Source organism: Pleurodeles waltl, chromosome 12, assembly GCF_031143425.1.
Source record: "Pleurodeles waltl isolate 20211129_DDA chromosome 12, aPleWal1.hap1.20221129, whole genome shotgun sequence".
Taxonomy (NCBI): Eukaryota; Metazoa; Chordata; class Amphibia; order Caudata; family Salamandridae; genus Pleurodeles; species Pleurodeles waltl.
This window is the reverse complement of record NC_090451.1, coordinates 542,514,313-542,531,614: the sequence shown is the minus strand read 5'-3', so window position 1 is coordinate 542,531,614 and position 17,302 is coordinate 542,514,313. Positions and strand designations below refer to the sequence as shown.

General features: G+C 43.4%; 1 protein-coding gene across 1 annotated transcript in view; it reads right to left on the bottom strand.

Annotated features, from left to right (window-relative positions):
* LOC138268156 (chymotrypsin B-like) overlaps positions 1-16,220 on the bottom strand; it is a 114,662-nt gene extending 98,442 nt beyond the window's left edge. Inside the window, exon 1 of the mRNA XM_069217578.1 lies at positions 16,092-16,220. Coding sequence (XP_069073679.1) covers positions 16,092-16,173 — 82 coding nt within the window. The 5' untranslated portion in view covers positions 16,174-16,220. The remainder of the gene's footprint in view (positions 1-16,091) is intronic.
* Positions 16,221-17,302: the final 1,082 nt, after the last annotated feature.

Here is a 17,302-nt window from a genome sequence, read left to right as displayed (position 1 = left end):
GCTCCGACTCGCAAATTGCAAGTCGCAATTTCCAACTTACCTCACACTTTGGACGGACCCATCTGTGGAATGCACATCAGAATGGATGCGAACATATGCATCTAGGGCTGCAGGTCCACTAGAAAAATGTTATTATTATAATGCAAAATGTAAAAATTTCAACTGTCTAATGTGTTCAGTACATGATATGGTTGGAATGTAGGCAGAGTGTGAAAATCACAGTATGTACCAAATAGGTACACTGTCAGACATTTGCATAGTCCACAAACAAGTCATCCATATACTCAAGATCAACATATGGAGACAGTTGTCAGGCAACATTTGCTAGATTGCATTCATCAGCCATCATCAACAATGCCTGAGCTGTATATGTCATCTGAAATGTGATGGACTGTAAGACATACTACACACGGCACATAAGTGACCACAAATCATAATTCACATACCTTGACTCTTGCATAGTACTGACTGCCATACATATGTGGATACACTGTTGTCATACATACATATCATGGCATGTATACATTTGCATGCTGTTGATTCTGTAAAACACACATTGGTGTAACAGACCAACACACCCATATCACATTGTTCAATAGACTACCACATGTGCCCATATACAAAATGCCATACTGCAGCTCAGCCCATTCAATTTGTATGTTGATACAGGGTGCATCCATTAACAATGGACAAAATCACGCAATCAGGAATAGAGTAAACAAAATTACGCAACTGCATTGAAAAAAGCTGCAAACGCAAAGTCTATGGTCCATGGGCCCTTAGCGTGATTTCCACCTTCTCACTCATCTCAATGCTGATTTACTGTGAGATCGACTCATAAAGGTAATGTGTCAATATAAAAAGACGCACATAAGTAATGCATCAGAAATACTCATGCAAATATCAGATGCATCAAAAATATACACATTACAGAAAACGTGGGGCAAGGGGACAGGAAGTGATGTCATAGGATATCCTGTTTACAGGCATGATACAGTGGGTGTACTTTCACTTTCTCTTTACAGTGTGTGCCTCTTTTGACTGTGTGGTTGGATCTTGGAGCTGGTGGTATCTTATTGCTCTGTTTTGTATCCTCTGGTGTCCCTCCTGCTGTGTTTTCTGTTGTATTTGATTGTTATTTGTCCCAGTGTCTGTGAATTTCTGTGTTTTTTGTATTTTTCATTATACCTGTGCTGTGGGGTGTCTGTCTGGGTTAGTTGTAGAGGCGGGTTAGTTGGGATTGTTATTTTTTGGGTGTTAAGTTTAATTTACTTACTTCAGTTTATTACTACATTATTTTTCATTTTCAACCTGTACCCCAGTGAAATGTCTGTTAGGGAGAGGCAGACCAGAATGGGGGATGAGGAGCTGGTAGGCTTTGTGTAGCTGGTAACCAACTACCTCCCACTAATGTTGGAGATGGGTGGCCGTGTGCTACAGGGCTACCGGACGGAGGTGAGGTGGCTGCGGTGGGGCAAGGTGCTCCACCACCTGAAGAGGATGTACCTCCGGACCTGCAATGACCACAAGCTCAAGCATCGCTGGGCTGATCTGGTGGCCAGGGAGCAGGATCTTCTGGACCTTCTTGGTGTGGTGATCGGTGGCCCTGTTGGTGAGTCTCCCATTGGCAAACTATTTACTGTTCACCCAACTTGAATGATAGTAGCAGATGTGTTGGCGTGCTGCATCCAATGCTTGTGGACAGGTTGCATGCAACCAGAATGAAGTGTCACTGTGCCAGTATAGACATGGGGTCCACTTATCCTACAATTTTACCAATGCAAGTCAGATGTTAGGTGAGTCATGCACAACCATCACTTTGTCACACATTTCAGGGGCCATGGCAACATCTGTGCCCCTACATTGAGTTGTGTATGATAGGCCAAGACACCGCCATCATACCATGTGTAACTGGATTGTGAATACAAAGAAGGCCAATCCATTTATGGCGCAACATTGTCAGAATTTCACATACATCATCCCTGCTACTATGTTTACAAAGGGGGCATACCAGCCTTAGGGGGCACTAGCAATGGGGCATTTGATAACATCAGCCAACTGTGACACATCAGTCATGGATTACTCAATGCATGAAAATTGTAGACTAAAAATTGAGCCTCTTGTCTTCCGCAAGTTGCCACTGTGTGCCTTGCAGGACAACCCAGAATAACTGAGTCAGTTGTCTTGCAGTGCACCAGGGTAGTGTCATGTATCTGTCACCCAACTCCCCCTCATTCCATGGATTCCATCTTCTACAGATTCACTACATATGGTTGTTGCAGGGTGTAGCACTACATGAGTCTCAGGCCCAGTGTAAGAGTGCAGATGTGTGGCTCTCACTCACCTGGATGTCAGTCTTATTGTGACTTTGCAGTGGTTTGTCTGTTTCACTGTCCACAACCTGGATAATTAGCTAACTCCTCTGAAATAGTACACACTGTAATATGTTGTCCACTAGTAGTGACAGTGATATGATACTAACCATGGTTTTCCATCCATATATTTCAGGTGGACCTGCCCCCACACCATAGGGGAAGTGGAAACATTTGAGGACCCAGATGTAAGTGTGATTTTGCCTGTCCTGTGTAGTGATTAAGTAGTTTGTGTGAGTGAGTCATGTGTGTTGCACCCAATGCTAGAAGTGATGAACTGTCAAATGATCAGAAATCAAAGTAGGCTGGATGGTGATACTGTGTCACATTTAAGTGGTTCCCCATGCACATACAGAGAGTCATATCTTGCGAGGCTTGTGGCAATCAATGGGCAGCATTGTGTAGACAAGGTGATGACAAGCCACATGTAGGCCCATATGTGACTTAGATGTGCACCGTTGTGAAAATAATGGCACTGGGACACACCGTCATTCTCACAACACAATGGTGCACCATTTAGTAGACATATTTGTGCATCCCTGTTTTGTAATGCACATGTAGGACTGGGTGGGCAATTGTCCACCAGCATGGTGCCACATATATTGTACTCCACTTACATGACACTTATATGGAATGTAATAGGCGTGCATGCAGGTCAAGCCCTATTGTGTGCCGGCATGGATATGAGTGTGTGAGGAATGATATTGACTGATCAGGTATTGACAGGTGTCTACACCTGGACACATGAATGTAGATGTGATAGACCTATGGGTACCAGATTCCTAGTTGTCATCACCTAACATGTGGTACACTCCCTGACTCCATGTATGAGTGGGCATACCTTGGTTGATGACCTGGACAGTTGAGATGATGATCTACATGGCCATCCCCACGAGGCACAGGTGGTGGGAACAACTAATGTGTAGGTAGACGTGATGCTCACAGTGTAGGTTACAGTCATTTTGATCAGTCCTGCATGTGTACCTATCAACACTGACCCCTCATGGTTACCAACTGCATCCCATACTCCCAATCACAGATACAAGTTACTGTATGTTTGAAAATTTGACACAGATGATGAGGAATAGTGGCCCTGATCAATGTGAAGTTGATGCTGCCTTTGCATTGCCACACATGGTACAAAATCAATGCACATCTAAATTTTGTTTGTTTCTAATCTTGTAGTGGGTGGCTATGGTGTCAAGGAAATAGTGCTAAGGCACCGTTGTCGTTTCATCCATCAGGGCCATTGTATTATCCAGAATGTGAGTAGGAGTGAATGTGCAAATCAATGTAGATAGTAAGCTAATTCTCTGTACAGACTCCACACAATGCTGACACTGATGGTTACCTGTCTCATTTTAACAGCTGCCAACATGAACAACAATGAACTCCATGCCTTTCATGAGAGGGCAGTGCACCATCGGCACATATTGGCAGTGGAATCTGGGTTCAGGAGGATGGCATGCCGCTATCCCTCGGAGCGATCCACCCGTGAGTGGCAGGCATTCAACCAAGGGGGACCCACACTGCCCACATAGGGGGGAACAAGCACCACAGCTGTGCAGGGGGCTACAGCTGCCAGCATCATTATAGCTCCAGCTGCTGCACCCTCAACTTCCATCCCACAGCCAACCACACCTGTTGCCATGGACATGACTGCCATCAGAGACTTACAAAGGGATGTGACACAGGTAGTCCTAAAGTTGGACTCAATTGAGAAGGATGTGGCCAAGAACACAAAGACACCCAAGTACATTGAGAGGAAACTCGAGGGCCAACCTTTGAATGGCATGATGACACTCTTCCCAAGTACTGTCCCCTCCCTCCTCATCTTTTCTAGGTTTTTAGTGGGTATTAGGGGTTTAGTTGTAGGTTAGAATAGGTTAGTGGGTTAGTTAGGATACGTAGGTTTGGGGGTTGGGTTTTCTACTTTTTACATTTTACTATGTGGGTGGGTGGTGGGTGATGTTGCTGCTTTTATGTGTTTATAAAAACAAATATATATAAAACAATTGAAAAAATCAAAAAATACCCCCAAAATATATTTTTTTCAGTAATAGTTAGTAAATGTGTAGTTTAGTTTGTTGTCCGATAGGTTAGGTTAGGATAGGTGTTAATAATTATTTTTAGTTAAGTGAAAATCAAAATAAACATTTTTGGGTTCTTCATGTGTCATATGCTTGAGTCTCAGGATCTTCTTATGGGTGTGCAGTGAAAATTGTGTGTTGTCCTAGGGACTGAGCTGTCACATTGGCAGCTACAACACATCTACTTATCTGTGCATCTGCCATTCAGTGTACCCACCACTCAAAATGACTAAGTTGACCATGTATAGGATAGGCAGGTGTGGTAATTCAGCTGTCATTGTATGGTTTTTGTTTCGGAATGTTGGGCACTGTGGGACATTTGACAACAGCCTACATTTCATTCCTATCCTGCTAAACTGACCAGTGGCAATTACAGATGAGGTTGAGTCCCTCTGTTTCACACTAATGTGTTCTACTGGTACTCCCAGCTGATGAAGTGGGTGTAGCATATATGTGTTCAACATGTTTCACATAGTCAGTGAATTGGTTGTAGGGGATGAGACCAGCATCGATGTACATCATGTAGGCACCATGTGCATAGAGAGGGGCCCGCATATTCATGTACTCTTGTACTGACACTCTGTGACTTGAGACATGTTACACACAACACAAATCCTAGCCATTGTAGATGTGTCACAACACAAAAAAAACATGCTGGTTGTGGAGGTGATGTTTAACAACAAGTGTAATATTGCAATATATACACAATGTCCAGGTCTGTGACCCCATTCCTGGAATCCATTCAATTGTGACTCAACACACGTCCAGGGTTGAGTGACATGTCATGGGGCATGTTTGGGTAAAGTGTGTTTCAGTGCAGGGGAACATAAATTGCCAATTGAAAAGTTAGAGGCAATTGCAGTCCATAGCAGGAAGGTCAACAGTGTGTTCAAGAAGAGTGCATATCTGCAAAAGTGCTAACACTGGCATGATGTCAAGCACAGAACAAAGGAAAACACTGCCCATGTGGCATCGGATGGTGCTACCAGGCACTCCTACGGGTGAAGATGATCTTTTCCACATCTTCATCCTCCGATGTGTTTGGTGCCTCCTCTACCCTTGATGATGGTAGTGGGGAGGTAGAAGGGGCCACACACACTTCAGTGGTTGGAGATGTGGATTCCCAATTCCCGGCAGCTGCCATCTGTGGCACTACATATGGCATCACTGCAGCAAGGAGGAGCTGCTGATGATTTTTAAGTATAGCTGCAACATCCCTGTGGTAGGAAGCCATGTCTGCCTTGAGGGAGACCATTTCCCGATGCATGAAGTCCATTTTGTCGTCAAGCATGCTGATGCCAGTGTGGGAGGGCAGTTGTTGTGGCCTCTCCCTCATGGCAGCAGCTATGTCCCTCAGACACTCCTGGACTCCACGTGTTGGAGAGTCTGTGCATCGGTTGGCTGAAGTCTGTTCTGTTGCCGTAACCATGCACGTCTGCATCTCCTTAAGGCTGGCTGCCATAGTTTGCATCCCCACCGCACCTCCTTGGCCAGCTCCCACTGGACTCCTACCACTGTCCTCTCAAAGATGGTGCCTGGGTCCTCGGAGTCCTCTGCTGTCTTGGTGCTGGCAGATTGTACTACTAGGGTGCTAAGTGGGGCCTGTGGGATGTTGGCTTCATAAATACTCATCCTTGGGACTGGAGGTGGTGTCTGGAGGTTTACAAGGACTTCTTGGAGGCTGTCTTGGCTGATAGTTGCCAGCTGGTCATCCAGGTCATCAGGGTACTCCATGACAGGCAGATCCGCAGGAGAGCCGTCATCCTCTGTGATGAGATGGTGTAAAATCAGTCTATCTGTGTTGTGGCAGTTGACAAGTCACGTCACTGACTTGATATTTGAGGCTCATTGTCATATTAGGGCCATATTTATGTAAAAGTGGTGCAGCGCGGTCCTGTGCAGAAATTGTCAGTGCCGCTCTGCATCACTTTGGTCACACAAGGATGCACTGTATGTAAGTGAATACGGGGCACCCCTATATTGTCCCCTGTGCTGGTATAAAATTCAATTGCCAGCGTCAACGCAGGCATCCTTGCACCATCGTGCAAGGATGTATGCATTGAGGGGTGTGATTGTTTATGTGCATAAAAGTGTCACTTCCAGCACATTACCAATCACTAATGGTGATTTGGCACTTCTGTGTGATCTGTAGAATGCAGCACACACAGAAGAGCCAAAGCGTAATTTACATTTGATTGTTTATGTGCAGGAAGGAACACCTTCACGCACATAAAAAATAATTTCTGGCATTTTGCTCTTCCTATGCATGCTGCAGAATGAAGCACACATTGGTAAAGCAGAAAAGGAGGAGGTATAAATGTATTCCTCCTCGTTGCACCCTGCTAATGCCACCCCTGGGGCTGGCGTTAGCGTTTTGGCCTTGCCTCAAGTTGACAAAATTCCATTTATCTGAGGCAGCATCACTATTTGACGGGTGTTGCTGTGGCATGCCCACAGCAACACCCATTGCACCACCTTCCACACACAGTGATGATCAGGAAGGGTCCATATTTACACGGTGACATTAAGCCACAAAAAGTGGCTTAGCGCCACCTTGTCAATACAGCACAGTGCTTAGCGCCACAGGAGCGTCACTGAAAGTGACACTCCTATGGTGCTAGGGGCCTCTGATGTGCCCCTCAGTTCCACAGGATTGTTCCAGTAAATCATAGCTGCAGTCTACAGCCCTATGCCCCACCTGCATGTCACATGAATGGAAGCCCAGTTGGCACAATTGGCTGCGCAATGTCTTCTAGGTGTGTTGTTTATCCTTTTTGTGGCTTGCTGCCGTCTTTTCATGTTCTACCCTCCCTTTGCATCCATTTGCATGGTGAGGCCTTGCAATGGGTGTTGCTGTGCTCATGCCATAGCACCACACATGGAAATGTTCACCTGTCACAGTCTGACATGTTTCGCATACACCCATGCTGTGCTGAGACCACCCCAGGGATGGCATTGCCAGGACACTGTGCTATTGTTGCCATTGATGGTTCCTCATGCTGTCGTTTGTGTTTGTGTGCTACATTGCATGGCACTCATGGACCTGGCAGAGTTTGGTTTCAACTCCTGTCTGTTTAGGTGTGTTTGCTTTACTAAACACCTATGTCCTCCCCCTCAATGCAGCCCTCCTTGCACTATGATACATGAGCGCTGCATGGTGGCAGTACAGCTCATTTGACACAAGCACAGGGTTGAACCCAGGGTTGGGCAGTATGGGTATAACATTTCTGCTGTGTACATTATTCTGTATGTGACAGTGCCTGATGGTAAATGAGTCTATGGACATAGCCATTTAACAGGAGTTGTACTTAGGTCAGGGCCTGAGGCTAGTTCACATTTCATGTGCATCAGTCTAAGGGGCACCTGACCCCAACAGCACAGGTGGTAGTGGCAACTGTTGTCAATGTGGAATGCCCCATGGGCCAATGGCCTGGACATGGCAGGTTACCAGCAGCTTACAGACTGACTATGGCTTCTGTCCTGTGACACCAGACCAGTTATACGTTTGATACTATCCTCCAGGTCTGTTTCCACATTTCCACCAGCCTTTGCATGGCGGTGTAACCCCCATGAAATGGTTGTTGGTTATGTGGTGTGGCCTTCCGTGCCCCTGCACAGCCCATGCACTTGGCATGGGCAGTGCAGGGGATCCCATACCCTGGCCCTTTGCCCTTTCAACTGCCTGCTTTGCCGGGCTGAGTAAAGCGTGTCCTGTTACACCCAATGCAGGCCAAAACTGGCACTGACTCTATTTGATCCATCAAGAATGTTTACTGAGTGCCCCACAGAGCTACCATGAGCAGACAGATGTCCAGCCGCCTGCACTGGCAGTCTTACCAGCACTGGGCTTGCCCATGCACCATCCCCCGCACGTTGATGTGGAATTATCCGCTATTATGTTCACAGTCATACCCCATGTGTTGTATGTGTGTGTTTTTTCCTCCATTCCCATGTGTCTAACATGGCTGTGTCAGAGTAGTTGAGGGCTCAGCGTGTGACTGTTGTGTTTGCTATCTGTGGTACATATTTTCTATAGTGGCACCTTTCAGTTCAGCATTAAGATGTATAAATCAACAGAACTTCAGTTTAGTTGGTATGGGTAGTGGCATGTTACCAATGATACAGGTCCAGCCTGCTATTCCACCAGCGCCTGTTGAGTTCATTGCTCCCTGCACCCAGGGGACACCCTGACTGAATGATGTAGGGATGGCTGCCTCATGTGAATGTGTTGTCTATGTGCGGTGTGGTGGTGCTACCGGCACATGCTTGTGTACTGTTGGTACAGTTGCAATGACTTGTGTGCTGTGAGATGCAGCACAAGTGCGTTTGGGCAATGAGGCAAGGTAGTTGCAAGGTGTTACCGCATGGGACACCACTGTGAAGTAACCCCAAGAATGGTGTTGAGTGACTACCTGGTCTCTGAGGTCTTGGTCTTGATGGTGGTGTTGATGTGACTACATGCAAGGGATATTGTGATGTCACAGCCAGTGGAACGGTGATTATACATGCCATCCAGCCCAGGTGCTGCATTTGTACATGTAGATATTTAGGCGTAGTGTTCTAAATATGTCCAGGTTGTGTATGTGTCAATGGTGCATGGCACTACCAAGGTGTAGGTACATGTGCAGCTTACGTTGGCATGGTTCAACTTGCTTCATCTGCATTGTGTCCATCTACGCTCCTTTGACATGCATTGTGTGAGTCCTATATGCCTCCCCCTTCTTGCACTTGACATTTAAGCATATATTTCCACTATGCAACTTACCCAGCATTTGTGGTGCTTCCTGGTATCCTGTACCTGTATTCCTGTGATGATTTCCTCTGGGATGACTGTTGCAACTATCTCCTTCCTTCATCTTGTCCAAGTCCTCTTGTGGTGCTGATCTCCCACCTCCAGTTTGCAGTACGGCCTTCCAGTTCTGTGCTATTTTTTCCTTTGTCCTTCTCTTCCAGTCATGCCAGCATTTCTTGCACCCAGTCACAGTTCTCCTGACCTCTGCCACACTATTGATCTTATCCACAATCTGCTACCAGATTGCCTCTCTTCTTCCAATTGGCAATTTGGAGGTGACGAAGAGCTGATTTTGATGCTCAGTCACCTCTCTCACTGGTATTTTATGCTCCTCTGCGCTGAAACAACACTTTCTCTTTTTCTTCTCCCTCCCCTGGGTCTTGTCTGTGTCCTAATGGCTAGTTCCTGGTTGAATGGGGTCTTCCTGGGGCCTCTCCTGGCTTCCGGGGTCCATTTTGGGGCTCCTTTGCACTGTTTTCCCCATTAGCATCTCTGGCTGATGCTATTGCGGGCAAAAATGGTGCATTGCCGTTTTGTGACATGTTTACATGTCGTAAAATGGATTAGAATCATTTTTCCTCCATTAAGGTAATTTTGCTTTATGACAAGGCACAATGGTTAACGTCGGGAAAAATGACTCTAAGCTATTTTTAGCGCCACCCAGCGTCATAATGAAAATATGACGCCCGAGTGGCGTTAAAAAATGGCGCTAGTCAGCGCTAACCTTTTTGATGCAAAACTGCATTAACGCAGTTTTGCGTCAAATAGTATAAATTTTCGCCTTAATTTACTTGTAAGCTGCTAGTAAATGGTACTCCATGTACTGGGGGCCTGTAAATGAAATACTACTGGTGGGCCTGCAATTAGGTAAGTGAGGGTACCAACAAGGGATGTACTTAGCATACATTTCATAATAATTTTGCTGTACAGTCATGATGTCCAAAAGTGACATCGCAAATTAATTGAAAAACTAATTCAAATAACTCCCAACAGAACAGAAATCTGAATGCAGGTGTACATGTTTTGAGAGTTATATTTAAAAAATGGAACAAGTATTAAATATGTGATCACGGGGGTGTTAGAACGAAAAATCTCAATGCACATTGATCATGTTTCTTATAATGCAATTTAAATCTTGACAATCCTATATCAAGGTACATAATACCCACTTCTGAACATCAACATAGAGACTGCCTTTACAGAAGAACTAAGCTCTACATAGATGTTAGCAGTATTTTCAAACAGAGATGGGTTATGCGCTGACGTTTCTGTCTTGAGTGCAATGAATCCATGAGACCATCTTCACGACTGTGTCTTTTAATGGGGATGAAGAACCCCCTAGAAATATTAAAAAGGTGACCAAAATCAACATATCTAACCATAAAAAGTATATACACCTACAGTAGTTAAAGATAGTCATACTACTCGAGGAAAGAAAATCTGTCACAATACATAACATCAATCTAATAGATTCTAATGATGCTGATTCAAAGAACACATATGGGTGGCCGAACAAGAAACCAAAAATTGTGCGATATCTACAAGCAATATATTTCATTCGCTTAATAATAAATGGAAAGGAAAGAACCATAATGAATCCGCCAACAAGTATATTCCATATTTTATATCTTTGCTTACTTTCAAGTCACTGTCCAGCTGAAGCTGCGAGGGCACAATTTCTGAGAATCTTTTATAGTTAAATCTAGAACGAATTAGCACTCTTTGTAAAAAAAAAAACATCAGAGATGGCATTGGTAAGACCACGTCTCAAACGATGGTCTATGAACGGGTATGCACTTCCGATTGATACTTACTGAAATGAGCCAACATTCTTGATGAATACTTTTTCCAATAATGGGGATTCTGTATACTACAAAGTCCTGGAAAAAAAAGAATCACCCCTTATCCCACTGTACTAGTGGCCCTGCAGCACCCATTTGTGCTACCCTCCAAAGAAGCCTTTATAGGTAGAGCCTGATGTCTTATTTATTATTTGGAAGAACTGAAGAGCACTTCAAAGAATATTTTGAAAGCTTAAACCAAAATCCGTACAACATCCTTCTTACATGCATGGTAAGCTCAAAGAGAATAGAATGATTAGACACCATTATATTGATTGAAAAGGGAAATCTTCAAACAACAACACACTGGAAAGTTACTTCAGCGAATAGTTTTATGCATGCAACAGTCACCATGCTCGTCACTCAAAGTAGAATAACCCACATGTGAAAATGTTGAGAGTGAAATGCAATTGCTCAACACAACAGGAATTGAACAAACGTTTCAATATTCAGAAATCGATTTGCTGTGTTGGGATATCTAAAAAGTGTAATTGATCAAGCAAAAGAAAGAATGAGAAACACTAAACGTGAGGAATTATTGGTGACTAAACAGAAAAAAGAGAAAAACTAAAAAATTGTTGGAAACGAGGCTAATAATAACATATCACAAGGAAGTGCCAGAGATCAGGCACATCTTTAAAAAATATTGTCAAATTTAGCAAAAAGCACCTTGGATTTAAAAGAGAGGATTGGCCCTTACTCGTTGATGACATTTCGGAAAGCACCATCCTTAGCATACATACTAATTGACATTTTGAAGAGCAAAGCAATACCACTTAGTTGGATAATAAAATAAAGGTTTTTGGAAATGCTCCAAGTTGAAGAGATGTAAACATTCAGAAAATACAAATGCGGTTTAAGTGAATGACTTAAAACATAGGATTAACAGGTATATCATATGCAAAATCACACTTGCGGGGTACATGTATGAATGTGCTTACAGAAAAGCGTACATAGGAAGTACCATATGTCACAGCAAAGATGCATCTTGGAACAATTGCATGCCTATCAATAATATGAAGGAATATATCCAATTGCACGGCACAACCACAAAGTACATGATTGTGATGTGGACTCACTGAAATTTTGGGGTATTCACTTAGTTAAAAAACACTAATACATGAAGATGACAGAGTTCAAGAACTAAGACAAATGGAGTCACATTACACCATACGGGTGAAACCAAGGAACCCCCATGGGCACAACCAACATGAGGGACTTCATGTGCACTTCTTAACATTGGTCTGAGTGGTTCTTAATGTGATATGAATACAATTAGGACAATAGTTGTTCATCCATGTAACTGAGTGGATTACAATGGATACCAGGAGAGAAACAAGCTTTTTTGTTGATTTTTGTATTGATATTTTATTGCTTTACGGAAGAACAGGAGAGTCAATAATGATAATGTTGTGATATGTTGCGATCTGTTGCCACATTAGAAATGGATGAATATCAAGATATGGTTTGGTCTTTCATAATGTGTCACTGTTTGCGTTGGATAAAAAAAAACAGAAAATGCATTAGGAGTCTTCAAGCAATTAGTTTGCCATGTAGAGGGCAAGTTTTTGAACAACAAGCATTGGCAAAGCCGATAGATTGCATCTATGCAAGAGCTATTGTCTTTGTCAATGTGTTTTAGCCATGTTCTACACTAGAGCGGTTGCTGCTCAGTATAGATAAAATTTAGTGGGGGTAGAGGAGAGGTGCATGGAGGGTCACAGAGTGGAATGAGTGTCGCAGAGTGGAGTGGAATAGAGTGTAGTGTATTGGAGAGGCATCGAGTTGCGTTGCATAGAGTTGCATACAGTGGAATGGCATAGTGTAGAGCGGACTGGTGTAGAATACATTGGTGTAGAGTGTTGCAGAGTGTAGTGGTGTAGAGTGTTGTGTCATAGAATTCAGAAGCATTCAATGCAGTCATTGAATGCAGTGACGTAGATTAGAGTGTTGCATAGTAGGGTGGTGTAGAGTGCAGTGGTGCGGAGTGATGTGTGGAGTACAGTAGAGTGGCGTAGAGTACAGTAGCCTAGAATGCAGTGGTCCAGAGTACAGTGGCAAAGAGTTCAGCGACATAGAGTGGTGCAGAGTAGATTATAGTGCCATAGAGTGCAGTGGCATAGAGTGTAGGTGGCGCAGAGTAGAGTGGAGTGGTGCAGAGTAGAGTGCAGTGACATAGAGTGCATTGGCATAGAATGGATTTGTGCAGAGTAGAGTGGTATAGAGTTCAGTGGTGCAGAGTTCAGTGTGGCAGAGTAGAGTATCATAGAGAGCAGTGGTGTTGAGCGGCATAGAGTGCATTAACATAGAGTGCTGTGTGGTGGAGTACAGGGGTACAGAGTAGAGTGCAGTGATGTAGAGTGCAATGGATTACAGTGCATTGACGAAGAGTGCAGTGTACAGTGGCAAAGAGTGCAGTGTTGTAGAACAGAGTGGTATAGAGTAGAATGCAGTGGTGTACAGTGGAATACAGTGACAGAGTAGACTGGTGTAGAGTGCATTGGCATGGAGTGTTGCAGAGTGTAGCGTCATAGAGTGCAGCAGAATCGACTGCAGTGGTGCAAAGTGGAGTGGCTTAGAGTACAGTGGCATAGAGAACAGTGGCATAGAGTGCAGTGGTGCAGAGTAGAATGGTATAGAGTGGCATTAAGTGCAGTGACATAGAGTAATGCATAGTAGAGTGCAGTGGCATGGAGGGCAGTGGTGCAGAGTGAAGTGGCATAGAGTGCAGTGCCACAGAAAACAGTGACATAGAGTGCAGTGGTGCAAAGTGGAATGGTATTGAGTAGAGTGGCATTAAGTGCAGTAGCAGAGAGTGGTGCAAAGTAGAGTGGCATAGAGTGCAGTGGTGTACAGTGGTGCAGAGTAGAGTATAGTGTTGTAGGGTGCAGTGACATAGAGTGAGAGTGCAGTGTTGCAGAGTAGAGTGTCACAGAGTGCAACGCTGTAGAATGCAGTGGCATATCGTGCAGTGGTGCAGAGTTAAGTAGCCTGAAAAGTGCAGGGATGTAGAGTGCAGTGGCATACAGTAGATTGTTTTAGAGTAGAGTGAAGTGTATTGATTTGTTTTGATCACATTAAAGTATTTGTTTCTAACACAGATCAGAATTAACAAAAAATGTGCTTCATTTGTGCTTTCCTAATTCTGATATATCTGATATATTCAGAAATACTTGCACAGTTCATTTAAATGTTTTTGTGCTAGGAAAAAATCATTTCCTACCCAAAGTATCCCGCAAGATTGTTACATAAAACATCTCACTCTGAAGTCAAAGAAAGAAAAATAAACACCAAGCTTCCTTAAAGACAGACCCTGACATCTGACCTCAGTCTTTGACTGCACATGGCAAAATAAGAACAAGATTTGCAGGCCTACTTACAGGAAGAAGCAATCGTGGAAGAATGCAAGGAGAGTTAATGTGAAAAGGCTTTGCTCCTTAGGAAGGATAAACTGAAGCTGGACAGCCTAAAACAAATAAGGCCAGCAAATATGAGTAATAAACCACAAAGCCAATGGTAAGCAACAGGCAGAATGCATTTCCAGGGAAGCTTTCTGAATGTCCCAAGATGTCTTCAGCAAACCAGACAGCTGCACTGTCTGGTAGGCTTTGACCTAAAGAAGCATGTAATTAAATGGTCAGGCATCCAGTTTTGTGGGTTGCATAAGGGAAATTTTGAATATGACCAGAAGTTGCTGTAATATTATTGCTACTAAGCTACGGGTCCCACACGTCCTGTGCCTGGTAAAAATCAAAAACATCATATTGCATCCAGAAACAAAATCTGCCTGCATGTACATAGACATTCAACAATTAAATTATGGGGAAATCATGACATACAAAAAAGTTACTTTGAGCAGTGTAATTGACAAAATAATTATCTTGATGTTTGTTTGGGATGGAAATTGGCCAATGGAATGGTTTTATGAGACTACTTTACTCATAATTCTAAACTGTAAAAAGATTAATAGTAATAGACTTAAAATGGGAGCAGTAAACATAATCACTTTACACGTGAACAAGACTACGGTCTAAACACTCAGTATTTGTTTGGTGTGGCACTATTAGTGGTTTCTTTTATTATCCAGCTGAGAAACATTACAACATGTTTTTCCAAAACCAGTAGTCAGTGTTTTTCATGGAGATTCCAGTTTACAAGCATGCTATGATAAATGCAGCAGTACTGTGATTCTACTAATTCTAAAAGGTACGTCACAAGTGTGAACCTTTTACAAAAATCATCAGTAACAAGCTTGGTAACAGAATGGCATTGTAGAAGATGGCATCTTACATGCTGATCAACATGTGTCATTTACACCATCTAGTGCCGGTGCTAAAGCTGTAAAAACAATGTGTAGGCCAATCAATAAATGACCACCATACATGCTTTAAGAATCATAATGGAGTGTAGTACAATAGAGGGGGAGGTAAAGAGTACCGAGAGGTGAGCTGAGGAGATGAATACAAAAGTATTTGACATAATAAGATATGATGGGGTCTGTAGTCAAGCAGCAGCAGGAGGAGAGAGACTAGTGGTAGGCTGGCAAGATAGGAACGCTAAGACAGAGCAGTGAGCTAGGGTTGCACTTGAGGTGATGAGAGGGACTTTCATCCAATTTGTTTTGTGACGAAGCAATTACACTATGATGAGGTGCTATGGTCAGGAAATTCCTTGTTCTAGTCCATGCCTTATATTGTTAGAACTAAAAATTCATGCCCCACTTCTGTTCTTCAATTAACCTTTGATTAACATTTTACTTGTTGTGATGGAAATGAGACTCATCATTGGCTCAGTAAAAGACTAGGACTTCTCTGTATTCAGCAGTCCTATTTGCTGCAACAAGCATTCTTGTTAGCCTCACATTTGTCACATCTGTCACAACTTTGGATTTTTTTTGCCTCTTATCATGAGTCATCACCATGCATCTCAATAGACAAAGATATGTTATCCTGACCCCAGCCCCAATCCAGAACACCCCTGCTGGAATATTACTCACCCTTGCTGTATGTGCCACCAAGAAGAAGGAAGCAGGAGAGAGCCCAAAGAATACTCATGTCTTTACAGTGTGGCAGCTCCATGAGAGTCTCCCCCTGCACACAGCTGTTCTTATAGCAGTAGGCCTCCAACCTTGAGTTAGTAACCAATGAACTGTCTCAGGCAAACAACGTAACGGTAGCACCTGCCGCAGGTCCATCTGCTCACAGACCTTGGAGTGATAGGGGCATTTCAACACAAGCTGTGGTGGTGCAAGATATCTCGTTTGGCGCAAGCCTCTTTCCTTTCTGTGAAACCTATGGCTCTTTCTGAAGAGTATTCCTTTTGCACTACAAAGAGAAACTTATTGCCTGAGCAAATGTTTTCCAGGATTATGGTTGTTAAAGTAGGAGTGGGGAATAGATGATGCAAGGAGAATGCAGTAGCTGAACCACATATTGCAAACATGCCTATCTTTGGAAAGAATAAGTTTAGAAAGTCTCACTATGAGCGGGATTGCTGGACTTCTAGTATATTGGTGGGTCATCGAATGGGGCTTTTCTGATAGAAACTGCATTTATCACTGAGCGAGGGCCATTCGGTTGGGCAGGGGAAGCACACTTATATGGCGAGGTAATGCTGTTGCCTTAGGATGCTACCATTAGGTGGCGCCACATTATAAGAAAAGGCCAGCAAATTGAATTTGATTTGCAAATGCTGGAAGATTATTCTTGGTGAGAAACATCTGTGTTATCCTCACCATTAGTGTGGAACCAGGGCTGAAGGTTGGGGCCCATTATGCTGAGAGACTATATGGTTCTATTGTTCCCAACTGAAGATGCAATCATTGTTCCATTATTCCCAACTATAGATACAATCACAGTCCATTGTCTTTGGGAGATATACTGGAGAACTCCTTCAAGATTGGTGAGTTTAGGGTGAGCAGGTAGGCTAACACTTCAAGGTGAACACCACTTCTGAACAATCACTTTGGTGACCGTCGTTATCACTTGTAAGAAAACTTTCCTGCAGCAGAGGAAGAATGAGCCTTGTTGTTCCAGCCTTAATAATCAAAAATATTTTTTATCTCAAGACCTATTCTATCCCTCCGTTAACTTAAAAATCTAAAGCAAAGGCAAAGTAAAGTTAAAGGGTATAGTAGTGGCTTCAACACAAACTTTTAAAAGACCTGAAATTCAGATGGTAACATTCCGTCTTAACAACATTAGCTCT